Source organism: Dermacentor silvarum, chromosome 2 (assembly GCF_013339745.2).
Source record: "Dermacentor silvarum isolate Dsil-2018 chromosome 2, BIME_Dsil_1.4, whole genome shotgun sequence".
Lineage (NCBI taxonomy): Eukaryota > Metazoa > Arthropoda > Arachnida > Ixodida > Ixodidae > Dermacentor > Dermacentor silvarum.
The window spans coordinates 255704078-255719742 of NC_051155.1; the positions used below are offsets into that span (position 1 = coordinate 255704078).

Below are 15665 nucleotides of genomic sequence, written 5' to 3' on the forward strand. Positions count from 1 at the left end.
AACGTAAGTTAACGAAGGTGAGGAGGATGCTGCAGGCTTTGGGCGGATCAAGCCTGGCAAGGCATGCTGGCAATTTGGCTCCGGCCGAGCGCCTCTTTTCAGAAAAGTTGGTTAATGTTTGGAAGCGCCGCCCGAGATGGGTGAAAAGACGACGCGCTCACAGCGAAGTGGGTTGCAAAGCGCATAGTCCGTGATCCATCCCGCGCACGGTGCCACGCCGGGCCATCCAGCCCCCCGGCCCTGAAATGAACCTGCCCATCATTATCAGTGATTGGCTAAGTCCTAAGATGATGATGACCCCGTCACCAAGGCCAGCGCTGACAGTAGCAGTCTAGATACGGAGCCTCGCTGCGGCTGTTCGTCGGGTAAAGGTGGTCGCAGATTCCATCGCGGCCGCGAGGCTTGTACCTCCACTCGGCTTTCAAACTGCATCTGCAGAAACTTCAATCTGGCTTGCAGTAGCTCAGCTCTCGAGTCAGTGGCGGTAGGCGTGTCCCTCTGATGCACTGGCTGTAACCAACAACTAAGTTCTGGCATCGGCTAAAAACAGCTAAGATGACATCGCGACCTGGTAGAGAGCTAACTACACAGCGTCCTCGAGTGTTGGCATGCACATGCTCCAGAGGCAGCTGGTCCGAAACTGGATTTGCTCGTAGAAGTCCCGAAGAAGTGGCACTTGCGACGAGCGCTCAACAGGATTAAGGACGAGAAAGCTGACTATGTAATGGTCCACAAGGAGTTCAGGGCGCCTCAATCGTTATTTCATGGCCTTGACGTCGACGTTGTAATTTTCCTCCGTCATGCAGATCCATTCCACGGGTGTCGATGCAAACCCAACTAGGTAAGTCTTCAGATACTTAAAATTCTCGATATTTTGGAAGCTCGAGGTTGGTATAAACTTTGGCCTCGAATTGTCTCACAACCCTTGCCGATCATGAACCACACCGGAGAAAACATGGAGCTGTGAGGTACCTGACTGCTGGTGACAGTTGGGCTCTGTACGACTGAGTAGACTTACGGGGCTGATTTTATGTGTAGAAAACAAACAAACAAAGAAACAAACAAACCAACAAACAAACAAACAAACCAACAAACAAACCAACAAACAAACCAACAAACAAACAAACAAACAAACAAACAAACAAACAAACAAACAAACAAACCAACAAACAAACAAACAAACAAATAAACAAACAAATAAACAAACAAACAAACCAACCAACAAACAAACAAACCAACAAACAAATAAACAAACAAACAAACCAACCAACAAACAAACAAACAAACAAACATTCGAGCAAACAAAGAAAACAAAGAACGAATACCAGGGTGTTCAGGGGGATTGCTCACCCGATGTGGCGCCAGTTACGATCACCGTCTTGCCTTCCATCGACGCTGTAGAGGAGCACATTCCGGGTCGCTCGAACAAGTGGCTCGTGGCCAGTGGAGGCACTCTGGCGAGAAACATCCACTCCGAGACAAGAGCACCGAGCTGACCGAAGGGTCTGCACTCCTCGTCGCTCCGGCCGTGGTCCATTCCTGCAATGGCACGCTAACTGATCTCTCTCTTCTAGCCCGTCAGAGCAAACATCTTCAGAGAAACACGAGTACGGTAGCTGATCATGCAGAAGGGAGCAGGCCACGGGAAGGAAGCGACCACTCAGGCTCAACTGAACCGATGTTTAATACGGGTGCACACGGTGCATTTTTGATCGCGATCAAGCCCAATCCGGATCGACTTTCTCGGTCGCGATTGACTTATTTGCGCAAGCTCCCAGGAAAGTGGCTCAACAGCCAAAGACAAGTTGTCCTCGCCAGGCACACAGCTGGGCTTTCCTTGGCAGGGTTCGTACACCCGAAGGCGGGAAGCGGTTATGAAAAGTTAATCTTGGCAAGGAAAGTGTAGGTAAAAGGAAAAATTGTTTCCAGCCGAATTATTATTATTATTATTTGATTTGTAAACATATACACAGGGAAGAGAAAGCGAGAAGCAAGGCTGGCAACTGCCACCAGAAGGGGCACACGCCTGCCTACTCTTCGGAAAGGACGAGCGAAACATAGAAGGAAGGAGGGTAGGAAGGAGGAAAGAAAGATGATAAATCTCAAGGAATAAAGTAAAACATACAGTAGGGCCTGCATGTCAAGCTACTGAAATGTAGCTACAAAGGAAACCCACGCGGGTTTCTCAGAAACGAAGCGTCGCAGTTGAAGAAAAATTCGTCCCGGTCCGGAATTCGATCTCTACTAGCTCCTCCAGGGCTTCGTTTGAGAATAGAGAAACCATTCTAACTACGTGGCAACTGTTTCGAAGCAGCTTCCTAAATACCTTTACAATTATGGCTAAGAAAAATCAGTCGAGGTAGCATAGCACGCTAAAGCAGGCGTCTATTGGACTAACCCGCATACTTATTAATAGAGACCGGATTTTAGGCAAATGTCTTTTTTGTTCCTTGTGCTCCTATCGCACCACTTTGATATATGAGCATGAATTGGAGGTTAACAAGGGCTTTTATAGTGTTTTATAGTGCCTATAAATGCCTATTTTGGCGTTTGTGCCTAAATGCCTATAAATGCCTATAAATGCCTATACATGCCTATTTTCAATATCGGCGCCTATATGAACATATTTAGCCTCAAGTTCCGCTTTCGAGTGCATTTAGAGACCGTTATTCATGTTACCGGGCAGCATTGACTGTTCGAAACGCTATGGAGTTCAACCTAGTCCTTTAGTTCAAACCAACTCCCGGAAAACAGCTGCTAGCAGCATCGAAATGGGACGCGCCGGAAAGCATACGTCGCCGCACTGACATTGCGCGAGCGGTTGGCGAATGCGAAACCGCGGAGAGCCGTCAGGGGGAAGGAGAGGGAAGAGCAAAAGAAGAAAGAAAAAATGTGGTTGATCCCTCTTATATAGGAATCGGTATAGAACACGAAAGTGAAACGTGTCTTCACAGAAGTAGTGTAATGTTTATTGCACATTGATATATAATGTCTATTGGTGTTTTGTGGCTAAAGCGCCCTTAGGCGTTGATGCACCCACGCTGACGCCTGGTGGCACGTCTCCTCCATCACGACTACCAACGTCGATGACCATGAGCAACCGTCGTGCATATGGAAGCTGCACTACGCTGCACACGCTAGCACAACGCGAAAGACGAAGCACGTAACTGACACACTAATACAACGCGCAAGACAAAGCACGTAACTGAATCGTCACCGAGTCAAATCAGCGCGTACAGCGCGTCGTAATTGCAGCCTCCGCGATCAACTTCAGAAACATTTTCAGAGCTAATTGCAGGGGCCACGCTCCGCTGTGCTGAGTACGGTGAACGCCACCTAGGTGGCGTTGGTAGTGCTTCTTGATGCCAGCGTCCCTTCGAATGCTGGCATCGAGGCGTCGTAGTGCTGAGACCACCGAAGCGTTCACTGTCGGTGCGCGTTAGTGTCATAATGCAGTACTTCTCTTTTCTGCTCGTAGGCGGCGGCACCGCCCCGAGCAAGAGCGCGGGTACACGGAGGAGTGTTAAGCCCAGACCACACGTACGCTTGCGGACGCGCGTAAGCTCGCGTCTACGCGCCTTGCGGTTGCCGCGCCTAGCGAGGAATGGCGGTTTGCATCCACAAATACGCGCGACAGCGCGCGCCACTGGCTTCACTTGTTTACACCTTGGCAGACGCCACTTCGTATCAAAATGCTTCAAAATGCTTCAAAGTGCTTCAAAATGCTTCGATATCTATAAACGTAATTGTTATCTTTTTGGAGCTGTTAGATCAGCACGAAAAGTGAAGAAGAAGCACTTTCTTGCATGATATATTTCTGCTTAACTGAGAGTTGAATTTACCGCGCCGTCGCTGCGTAGCCAGGCGCGCCGACGCGAGGCAGCGAGGCAGCCCAGGCGCGCGATAACTGAGAGGAGCTGATCACCGAGATCGCGCCGCGTTTCGACGCGTACGAGCCGTGACGCACCGTCTGCGCATGCGTGGGCGTGCGGACGCGAGCTTGCGCGCGTTTGCAAGCGTACGTGTGGTCTGGGCTTTAGATATATAAGGCGCGTCTGTGTAGCTCTCTGCAAATGCGTTTGTGGCGCAATGGGTTAAACGCTCGGCGATCTATCGTCGCGGACCGAGAGGTCGTGGGTTCGATTTCCAAATTTTGCATGTTTGTGGAACTTTTTCTTCTGGTTTCTTTCTTTGTATTATGTTCTATGACGTATTTCCGTGACGGAAATACGTCAGTGAAGTCTTGGTGGACCCCGGCATAAAACACTTTCGTGTTAAAAATGTGATGTGCACGCCGCTTTTGTTTTGTTTGTAATTTACTTTTTAAGGTGTTCACCACCATCGGGCGTTCCTACTCAGCGTATTCTCAGTGTCAAGAGGCGCAATATTGAATCCAAAAATCTGGAGATGGTGGTAGTTTGCTATGGTTTCCATAATCTTCACAGTGATTCTTAGACCACGTTCCGCGTGCTCTCCAAACAGATTTCTTCAAACATGTGCACTTCAAATGGGTGGAAGTGTATTTGGCAGTGTTGGGACGTCTTGCCTGTATAATTCGGATAATGTCATTGTATATTAGAAGATTACCAAGAGTTTTACCTAACAGTCCTCATGTAAGAACGTGCTAATTTCTTAATAAATCGTAGTCTCTCTTGCATTTGTTATTTGTCTGTTTTTGTTGTGTGTTAATTTATTTGGGTCCGGCAGACATAAAGTATCGCTTTTTTTAATCAGTATTCCCAGCTTTCAAGTATTCTTTTTCATGCCTCTTTCACTATATGCCACGCTCGAGTACAGTGGCCATTGAGCATGAATATGAGCAGTGTGCTTATTGAATTAAGCCAATTGATCGTTATTAGTTCAGCAGTTTTATGGGACAATTGCGCGGCTATGTTCAACTGTTGGCGCCTTTGTGCCATCGTAGACAATAACATTTCTTGTTTTCCTATCGTAGATGTAGGCCGCGCACGTCTTCGTTTGAAGTTATTTGCATTTATGTCAAAATTTATTGTGCCTATATTTACGACGTTGGAAGCCTAAAACGTTGTTCTGCCTGCCTATTTTTGGCGCCTAAAACGCGCTTTTTAAATGCCTAAAGATCCGGCCTCTACTTATTAACAACCATGAATCATCCTAAAGGTATCCAAGGAACACAGAAAAACAATTATTCATTCTTCCAACTTCACTACTGAAGAATTAAAACCACTCGAGTTATTGAGTTATACAGGTCTCAGACGCTCCCTGATCTAAACGCTGAAATGTCAGAAAAGCTTGCACGTGACAACTGTTTTGATAGCAGGGGCCCTGAGCGTGAAAGCTTCACTGCTGCAGCTGAAATTAGGCCAATTGCAGAAAATGCTTCAATGGGCCTGGGCTGTATCGTCAACCTGTCCAGTCACGTGTCATCAAGTGACGAACAATCTATAATATCTCCATGTCTTAATATCTGTTCTGCCACTGGAGGCTATAGTGAATTTCTGTTAGTTAAGGAGCTAGACAACTTCAAACGCAGTATGCGCATTCTTCGGCACTTTCATTATCGATCTTAACTAATAATACTACCACTTCATCATTACCGTCTTACAAGCACTAGACACCACCCTCCCAACAAGATAATTGACAGTTTTAGAATTGGGGACCCAAGACTTTGGGCCCCCAAGCTGCGTTGCGTTAGTTGCTCTTGGGTTTAGAGGAGCAGCAAAGTTTGAGAATTGGGTCAAACGCAGACAGCGTTGGGTGGAGTGCTTGTGATGCCGCAGTGGGGAAAATAAAAAGGTGCTTGAAAGCAACAAAAAAGAAAAGTTTTTCTTGCAAGTGAAAACGAATAGACTGCATTTTTTAGCAAAAAGAGGGAACAATAAAATGTCATAAACGTAATCGTTTTGTTCGTACTACGAATTACGTAAGTCAAGCAAAGCCAATCCCAGCCAAGTGCTCTAAAATGGCGTGTTTTGTGTGATTCACTTCAAAATGGCGAGTTCACCTTTATAAAATGGCAAAAATTAGTCGAAGAACAGAAAGTTTGCTCTGCGATTATCTGCTGTACGCTGATTTGAGTTGGGCGGTCATCGAAGATCTATTTCTACCATTGCCAGAAGCGATTTACCGACGACATCGCCGGCGTCAGTATACGTCTCGCAAAGGTTGCGTATTGACCGAAGCGAAAATATTTTCTTCGTACCCTCTGCAAGATTTTTCGCAACTTGGGGCCACAGATTAAGGTCATAAAAGGGTTCGTTGCAAGCACTTCACGCAATATACAGATGTCATCTTCTGCTGTGTAGTGCGAGCGCGCGTACGTAGCTCTCGGAGCAGTCAGGCTTACCGCCTGAGAGATAACGGCTTTGGGTGGCTGCGGCTCGTATGGCTCTCCCGGCTACCTCGCAATTTCTCGTCACCCGCGAGGGTGACCCAAGATGGCTTGGGGGCCCACGCTAGTTTTCGATTTTTAGGACTTGGGTTAACGCGAACGCAAGAACCCAAGACTGGCTTGGGTTCTGCATATGCGAACTTGCGGCCCGCAATTCTCTTGGGTCCCCAAGCCGCCTGGGCCCCCAATTTTAAAACTCTCTAAATGCCTAGATTTATTATATCCGAGCCGTACAACGTGATGTTCTTTAGGCGTACAGAATACGCACTCCATTCCACCGTAACTCACAAGTAAAGATACTAAAGTTATTTAATCACTGGCCAATCGGGAAGACATAGTATTTAAACTACGTAAAGGAGGCCTCATCGTCGTTATGGGCCGAAGTAGTTATATGAGTGAGGCTCACTGACAGCTCAATCATAAATCTTATTACTCCCACATTAATAACGACCCAACAGAGCACTTCAAATCCGTTGTCCATGATGCTATCAGTAGCCTTGTTAAGGATAACAAAATTAGCCACAGTGCACTGATATTCTTCGCCCCGTTGAGCATGGTTGCTGGCAGATTTTACCCTAATTGTCTTCTACAAGAAAAAACTGTCAGCCCTTCCACTGGGGTGGAGATGGAAGACCAGCGAAGCTATACTATAGTGGGAATTATGTATTTCCAATTTTGGCTATTAAGATATGACGGTGTAATTGGTTATGTGAACTATGAAAGAATGAGATATATATATGATCCGGTGCTTTTCATTTATTTACTGACCACAGGGAGCATGGCCTTATGGTCGCTACGGTACATCGCCATAGGGTGTACGGCAAAGGCTGGCACGTTCTTCATAAACACGTCACCAACGCCGCGCGCATTCGGTGCCAACGCGGGCAAAACTCCACCGCCATCGACAACAGTTCTGCGCGTTGCTGACGTACGCTGTCAAAACGCTGGCATGAGCAAGCGCGCCAGCAGCAGCGAACAAAGGTTCATGCGGTCTATCACTTCAACGGAAACTGAGCGGCGAAATGGCAGCGCATACAAAGGTACGAGCCGTGTTGCAGATTGCTTTCAAGATATGGTGCGCGCCACCGCCCATCGCCGCGCAGAGTACGCAGTTAATTGCTTGCAGAGCAAAAGCTGCCCTCCCTCCATCCCGCGCTGCCTTCCCGCTTTCCTCCTTTCGCGTGGGAGTCGGAAGTTCCCTTTGCGCCCGGTCATAAGATACGCATTTAGTGCCGCAGATAAACGTCGCCTCCCCTCCCTCCCGTCCCCCACGGCCTTTCGCGCGACGGAACAAGTCGCGTTTGCTATCCGCCGTGCGTTCGCTCCCCGTGAAAGCGCGCGTCCCTCGCGCGCTTTCACTCGCACATGCAGCATACGGCCAATGAGAGTTTTTTATACACGCAGACACAACCATCGGAGACGTGTCCGCGTGTCCTTAACGCTGAAGCCCTTAACAGCTTCGCTGTAAAAGAACGCCGGCCGACCAATATAGTTACTTGAATTGGAGCAGTAGCTGAAAAACTCTCGCAGATTTGTAGATAGACTCATCAATACCGTTACGTTCCCATTTGGTCCGCGTTCACCAAACATACTAATAATTTTTTGACCGATATCGCTGACCTACATATTCCCCTTGATAAGTTTCTCGTTACTTTAGATGTTAAGTAGGTCCCTTTATACAAATATTCCCCACACAGGTGACATCGACGCAGTTCCTTACGCGTATAATAATTACGATTGCCATAAACTGGTCGACTTTGGGTGCACGCAACCCAAGGTAATTATAAAACTGAGGTTTCATGAACAGCTCTTTTCTCGTACTAGCGGTACGAGAAAAGGCACCAAAATCTACCCAAATTGTGCACATAATTTTATGGGCCTACTAAGAAACAAATTTCTTGCAAACCATGAGCTCAAACAATTTTATAAGTGGTTCTTTGTTGGGATTTTTCTAATCTGGCATCATAGTGAGTCGCTACTACTTCCTTTCCTTTCTGAATTTATTGACGCGCATCCGACAGTCTCTCTTTGCTGTTCTTACTCGTCTATAACCGTAAACTTTCTTGACCGGAAGGTTACTCGGCGCAACCGAAACTTGACAACCAATCTTTACAGGAAACCCACGGATCGACGACAGTGTCTTCCCTTCAACTGTAGCCACGACAAACGCAATAAAACTAGTATTCCATGTAGCCAGGCAGTTTGTCGTAAAAGAATATGTTCTGACAGCAGCGAATTTACCAGCCGGAACTGTGACCAACTTCGAAGCGCACTCACTGAACAAAGTCGGAAATAAGTACACGCGCCATTAGACGCGCAGAAGGTCTCAACCGCTCGCAGCTGCTGAGCACTAACAACAAATCTCAAGAAAAGTTCACATACTAATCTAATTTTGACACACTGGGCACCAGCTCCAAATGTCAACCATTATTCAACAAAATACTTCAATATTTTAACACAGAGCAAGCGGCTTAAATATGTCTCCCCGCAACGACCACAAGTTGTCTACAGAAGACTGCGAAACTTTAGTGATTTGCTCCCCTCATCAGATGACGCAGGTCGTCATCTTTGCAATGAATCTCGCTGCAAAGTTTGTGCGCACATGACTACATCAAAAACAGTTTCCTACACTTAAAAAGAAAATGTTTACTGTCAGTTAACGTTGACCTCACGTGTGACAGCGCTAACGTCATCTACCTTCTGGAGTGTTGAACTTGTGAAAAGCAATGCATCGGTCAAACAGAAACTAGCTTCAGGATTCGTTTTATGACGCCCTAAGCCTCCCTAATGTTGGTATGCCTGGCCTCTGTTTTAATAAAATTAAAGCCACCATTTATCAGTCTGGATTTAAAACGCATCACGACAGTCATAGGATCAGTCTTAATCCATATACCATTCGTTCAGGCATAACGAAAACATTGTGGAATATCACCTGTCGCGTGCTGTCATAAACGCGTTTTGTGACAACTTTGTGATAGTGCTTTCGGGTGCTCCGTCTTTTTTTATGTTTTTTTCCTGAGCTTTCATTGTTTGTCATGTGTGTGTGCGAAAAATTTTTATTTAGAAAAGTCCTGAGGCTCGGCTCTTTCAAGCCAAGGCGGGCCGCACCCACGATGGCACCGTTAGGCCCAGCCCTTCAGCGACATCGTGGGCCCTCTGGACAGCCCGTAGCTCATCTTGAAAATATGAACTCTGTAGCATCTTCTTCCAATGGAGCCATTCTTCTTCAGGGTTGGTGAGAGTCACGGGGAATCTCGCGAGCATGTGTCTGATCCCAATGATGGCATTGGACGCGTGACAATTTTTCTTGATCTCCCTTTCTGGATAAATTTTATCAAGGTGGCATAGCGTGGGATAAGTTCCTGTTTGCAACAGTCGCAGTGAAACTGCCTGAGATGTGTTCAGCTTTGAATCTGGCAATGGAAATTGTCTGCGTCCTAGATAGTAGTGTTTAGTAATCTCATCATATCTTAATAAATGATCTCTAAATTCCCCGGCCTGGTGGTGGACGGCTCGGTTGTGACTGTCACGGCTAGCAAGACCTCGTGCCAAGTCATGAGTAACCTCATTGCGGTTTGCCCAGGTCTCGTCCACTTCTCTCATATGCGCAGGAAACCATTGGATTTCAGTTCTCATAGTCATATTGTTTTCAATAACTAAAGTATTATTGCGCAACAAAAAGACACGGACGGGAGAGAAGAACACACACACCAAGCGCAAGGTGAGTGCGTTCTTCTCTCCCGTCCATGTCTTTTTGTTGCGCAATAATACTTTAGTAATGGATTACCAACTTGCCCGGAATGCTGCTCTCATTAAGTTTTCAATAAGCTTAGCTGCAACCACGACCACGTAGCCTTTATCTAAACCTTTTATAGCAGCTTTGGAATCGCTGTAAATGAAAGTCCATTTATTGTTCCTGATGGCTAGAGCAATTTCCACTTGCTCCGCCACCATGGAATCCTTGGTAAAGACAGTGATGACATCTTGTACCTTCCCTTGAATGTTTGCTACTACGGCAGTATATGCTTCGTTCCATTTCACCCTGGCAGCACCTACGCAAGCCGCCTGTTGAGTCTGCTGTTCTATCTCCCGCAAGAGTGGTTTAGCTCTTGCCTTTCTCCTTTTGATATTGTGCTCTGGATGCATGTTTCTAGGGAGGGGAGTGGTTCTAATCATATCCCTAATCTCAGCTCAAGGTGGGATTAGGGATATGATATTGTTACGGTAGGCAAGCAGACAATGTCGACGACGGAGAGGAGGACGAAGTGCTGTTCGTGGAAACAGCCTCTCTGTATTCTCAGCTGCTGGTTATCTATCTCCTGTAAATACACCTTGTAAATAGTTTATACCCGTGACATTTTAACTCCACTTCATCCTCCAGTGAGCGCCTTGATCTATTTAGCTCTACCCCTATCGCCTGTTGTATATTCCTGCCGGCTCATGTTTTTGTCAATCTTTCCTGTTGCGCTAGCTGCTGAGCCTCCGCAATTTCCTCTATTGTGCTATGCACCCCTAGGCTCATCAGTCTCTCGGTTGCAGTGTTAATCGGTATCCCTAAGGTAGCTTTAACGAGCTTCCTAATCATCGTGGTAAGTTTGTTAAGTTCTACCTGCGTCAATTTGAATAATCCAATCACATAAGTGAAATGACAGAGCAAAAGCATGAACTAGCCTTAAAGCACTCTCTTCCCCCAGGCCTCTGTGTCTATTGGTAATTCTCCTTAGTAGCCTAATGACTTCACCGGTTTTATTTGAGATATGCTGTGTTGTTCTATAGTTCGCATTATTCGCTTCTATGTGGAATCCAAGAACTTCATTCCTTCGGATAGCCTGATTGTAGTTCCTTCGTGAGTGTGTAAATTCACTCTGGGCTCGTCTGTCAGAATGTAACCTCTTAGTTTCGACCTCTTCTACGATGTTTCAAAACTAAAAGTTCCAATTTGAGGGCCGAGCATTTCACCCCCATATCTTTCAGTGTATTCGCTACAATATATATCATGTAATATATATCCTCAATTTTCTCCAAATTTCTTGCAACCCTAGACATTGCTAACTTGAATAGCATGGGCGAGAGTACTGCCCCTTGCGGGGTGCCCAAATTTCCCAAGTTCTTTGCCTCTGACTTAAGCTCCCCTAACATGAGGTTCCGAGGAAGTTCTTAACCATGTTAAAAAATCTCTTGCCTAGCCCCATCTCAGAGAGAACGTCAATTAGGACCTTATGATATCTGCTGTCAAAGGCTTTTTCCACGTCCAAACCCAAGAGCGCTCTCGTGTGCGCTGGGCTGGCCTGTACGAGCTGGTGCATGATCAGGAGCATAGCGTCCTGAGTCGACAGCCCAGGGCGCAAGCCGATTAAGTTGTACGGTAGGATGCCCTTTTGTTCAACGTATTTCTTGAGTCGATTGAGAATAACGTGTTCCATAGCCTTACCTAGGCATGATGTTAGCGAAATAGGACGGAGGTTGTCTAGAGTGGGCTGTTTACCTGGTTTTGGTATGAGGATAGTGTTGGCCACCCTCTATTCCTCCAGACACACCCCTTTTTTCCAGAGTTCATTGAAGTGGTTACTTAGATATCTAAGTGATTGATTCATCATCCAGATTCCTAAGGATCTTGTTAGTTATTCCGTCGGATCCAGCCACCTATCTACCGTGAAGATTGTGGAGAGCCGTCCTCATTTCGCTCTCCGTGAAGTCGCGATCCATTTCCTCACAAATACTACCGGAGTATGCATAGCACTCGTCTCCATCAATTGGTCGCTTAAGCGGGAGATATTTGGCAGCCAGTCGATCCATGATTTCCTATTGCGTTCTATCCCGGCTTTCTTGGTGAAACAACTTACCTATTGCCGTGCTTTTGTTCACCCTTGTTTAATTTTCCTTAAGCAAGTGTTTGAGGAGATTCCAGTTACCCCCGTGTTTAATTCTACCATCAGTTGAGTCGCAGATCTCGCCCCACTGCTGCTTTGCGAGTGTCTTCGAGTGCTCCTCAATTTGCTTATTTAGTTGCGCTATCTTCTTTCTGAGCCTTTAGTTGAGTCTTTGCGTTCTGTATCTTTGTACTATAGACTGTTTGGCCTCAATAAAGCGGGCCAGCCTGCTATCCATAATCTCAACGCTTTCCTCTGTCTTAATTTCTTTAGTGGCCTCTTTGACGCCCTCTCTGAGATGGTTGACCCATATCTGAAAGGGCTCTTTCTCAGCCTATAATGTTCCCATTTCCCTTCTTTTCGCTCTGGCTTTCATGAAAAGGTCCCAGTCTGTGCCATTGAAGATTCTAGCTTCCTGCCTCGGCATGCGCATGGTTATGTGTAAGATATAATGATTGCTGCCGAGATCGATATTCGAATTTTCCCAACTAGCTCGTCTTGAGTTGTTCACAAAAGTAAGATCAGGTGTGGAGTCCCTGCATGTGGATGTGCCACCACGGGGGGGATATGCTGGATCAGTGATCAGGCATAGCCCCAGATCCACGGCAAGGCTCCACAAACCTTCTGCTTCTTTTGTATTCCTGCTGTATCCCCATGTGTGATAGGGAGCATAAAAGTCCCCTCTAATAATGAGCGGGGCAGTTTTGGCAACCAAAAGTGCCTTGTTGAAGAGTGCTCTAAAGCTCTGTCTCATGTCGTTGGGGCGGCTGTAAATGTTCAGACAGAAAATGCTTGTCTCTATTCCTGTTGAGTATTATTTCCACTGGAATACATTCAATTCTGGAATGTCTAAGATGAATGTCGTCCTCTATGTATGGTAGCTTTTTGTCAATGAGGGTTGCCAATCCATTCCACGTTTCTTTACCCCCAAATATCGTTTTGTACCTAGTAAGCTGGACTTCATCCGATTTGATCAACTGTCACAGTGGTTCCTTTTTGTGTTGGAATCGGCGACAGTTCCATTGCCACACATTGAATACATGATTATTGTCCATGGTTATTAGATGAGTCCGCCTTGCTATAACCTGTTAATGTCCTATTTGTGATGGCCCCTGACGTTCCAGGGAGCGACTTTACACTTTCCACCTCTGATGGCAAACATTCATCGTCGTCATCCCCTCGCGCCTCAATTTTCCTAAGTCGTTTTTCCGCCGTTAGCCTCCATTTCCATAATTTGTCTAATTTAAAGTTAGTCCTTTCCGTTGTCTCTCTTATCGCTTTAATTACCTTTTAATTTCATTGAGGGCCGAAAAGACCGAGTCATCTTCGGAGCTCACCGCCCGCTTTTTAGGGGCAGGGGAGCTATCTTCTTGCCCTGGATCGTTGCTTTCGCTTACAGGTCTAGCTATTGCTACACTGGCAGGGTTCTGCTGCGCTTTCTTTCGAAGTTCTGCTACCTGTCTGGTCAATTCTTCATTCGCTTTTCTTAGAGAGGTTACTTCCTTAATCAATTGCTCTACTCTGTAATCAATGCTCCCAGCCACTGCCGCGGTGACGTCCCCAGCAGCGACCCTCACCGTACCTTTCACTTTGTCGGCTCAGGCGGTCTCAGGTGTCTTCTTGCCACCAAATGCTGAGCCCTCGAAGCGCAGCTGCGCCTCCCTTGACTTGGAGCGGCTTCTTTCCCTGGGTTGCGAACGACGCCTGGATCTAGTGCGGCTCCTGGAGCGTGAGCGCCCCCTGGTGCCCGGGTGATGGTTGGGCGCCGGCTGCAGCTGCTCCGAAGGCACCCTTGCTATCGACCGGGATCTGTTGCGTTCTCTCCGACGAAGTCGTACAACGTGCGGGATTTGAAATCTTTGCTTACATGCGTTCTTACAGAAGTTAGGATTGTAAATGCCTTCCATGTCACATGTGGACCTGTTACCGTAATCATATCTGCTCATCGACATCGACACTGTAATGTCACTATTGACTATTTTGATCGAATGAATTACCACATTGATGGTGCCCTCACCTCAGCCCATAAAAGCTACTGCATTGTAACCAGATCGTTCACTCTGATGCAGGCCGTGGCACGGTTGAAACGTTAGTAAATAAATATTTCCTTTCAATCCTGTGCGACCTGCATATCCTTTCTCTCTCTGTCTCTCTCTCTCTATATATATATATATATCGACTGGTGGCCCGGACGACGGCTAGCCCAGCAGGCGGAACGTTGGTAAACAAGACTTTCATACGTGTATATATATATAGCGAAGAATACGAACGCCATAGCGGATCACGCTCTCTAGCCCTTTCTAGTGGGTCGATCCCTGCTGCGCTTTCCTCGAGAAACGACGCTCGTGCTGAGAGCTCGGACCTACCTGTGAGGTACCGTCCATTGATGTGTTTGGTTCTTCTATCGCCGATGACCTTACGCCGGTCCAGCGATCTCAACTTTTGTGCCTCTTAGAAGAATTTCGTTCTTCTTTCGATGTCGCGCAAACTTCCCTAGGCCGGACATCCACTGTTACGCACCGCATCGACACTGACTCGCAACCGCCATTGCGGCAACGACCGTATCGTGTATCTCCTGCAGAGCGTCGTGTAATCAATGAACAAGTCGACGATATGCTTCGCCGCGAGGTGATACGACCTTCCAACAGTCCATGGGCATCCGCTGTCGTCATCGTTACAAAGAAAGATGGTTCTGTGCGGTTCTGTGTCGACTACCGGTGCCTCAACAAGATCACAAGATCACACACAACAACGTGTACCCTCTACCTCGCATAGATGACGCCATTGACGCCAGTCTACAGGGCGCAGAATTATTTTCGTCTTTAGATCTGGGCTCAGGGTACTGGCAAGTACCCATGGCAGACGCCGATCGTCCAAAGACAGCTTTTGTAACACCCGACGGCTTATACGAATTTAACGTAATGCCTTTTGGACTTTGTAATGCACCCGCAACTTTTGAGCGCATGATGGACACAGTTCTGCGCGGCTTGAAGTGGCACACATGCTTGTGCTATCTTGACGACGTTGTTGTTCTTGCGCCAGACTTCACAACACACCTTCAATGCCCACGGTGTGTTTTGACGTGCTTAACAAACGCTGGCCTACAACTAAAGCTGAGGAAGTGCCGATTTGCTGCTCGGCAGCTGACAATCCTCGGTTACGTCGTATCCAAGGATGGGATACCCCCAGATCCAGCCAAACTTCGGGCCGTCGCCGAATTCCCTAAGCCAACGTCTATGAATGAATTGCGCAGTTTCATTGGTCTGTGTTCTTACGCCAGACGCTTTATTCGCACTTTCGCCACCATCATCTCACCCCTGACGAAACTGCTGTCACGCAACGGGCCCCTCACTTTGTGGTCGTCCCAGTGCGATGAAGCTTTCAAGAAACTCCGGCATCTACTTACGTCTCCACCAATTTTGCGC

General features: G+C 47.0%; 1 protein-coding gene across 2 annotated transcripts in view; it reads right to left on the reverse strand.

Moving 5' to 3' along the window:
* The window catches only part of LOC119443171 (retinol dehydrogenase 12), a 44630-nt gene that overhangs the window by 16638 nt on the left and 12327 nt on the right, over positions 1–15665 (reverse strand). The window contains exons 1-2 of one of the 2 annotated variants that reach the window (XM_037708335.2): positions 13823–14241; positions 1351–1539 (exon numbers count right to left, since the gene is read on the reverse strand). In XM_037708335.2, the coding sequence (XP_037564263.1) occupies positions 1351–1537 (187 nt within the window). In that variant the 5' untranslated portion in view covers positions 1538–1539; positions 13823–14241. Of the gene's footprint in view, positions 1–1350; positions 1540–13822; positions 14242–15665 lie in introns of those variants that run through there. The other variant, XM_049662621.1, reaches the window with a different exon arrangement.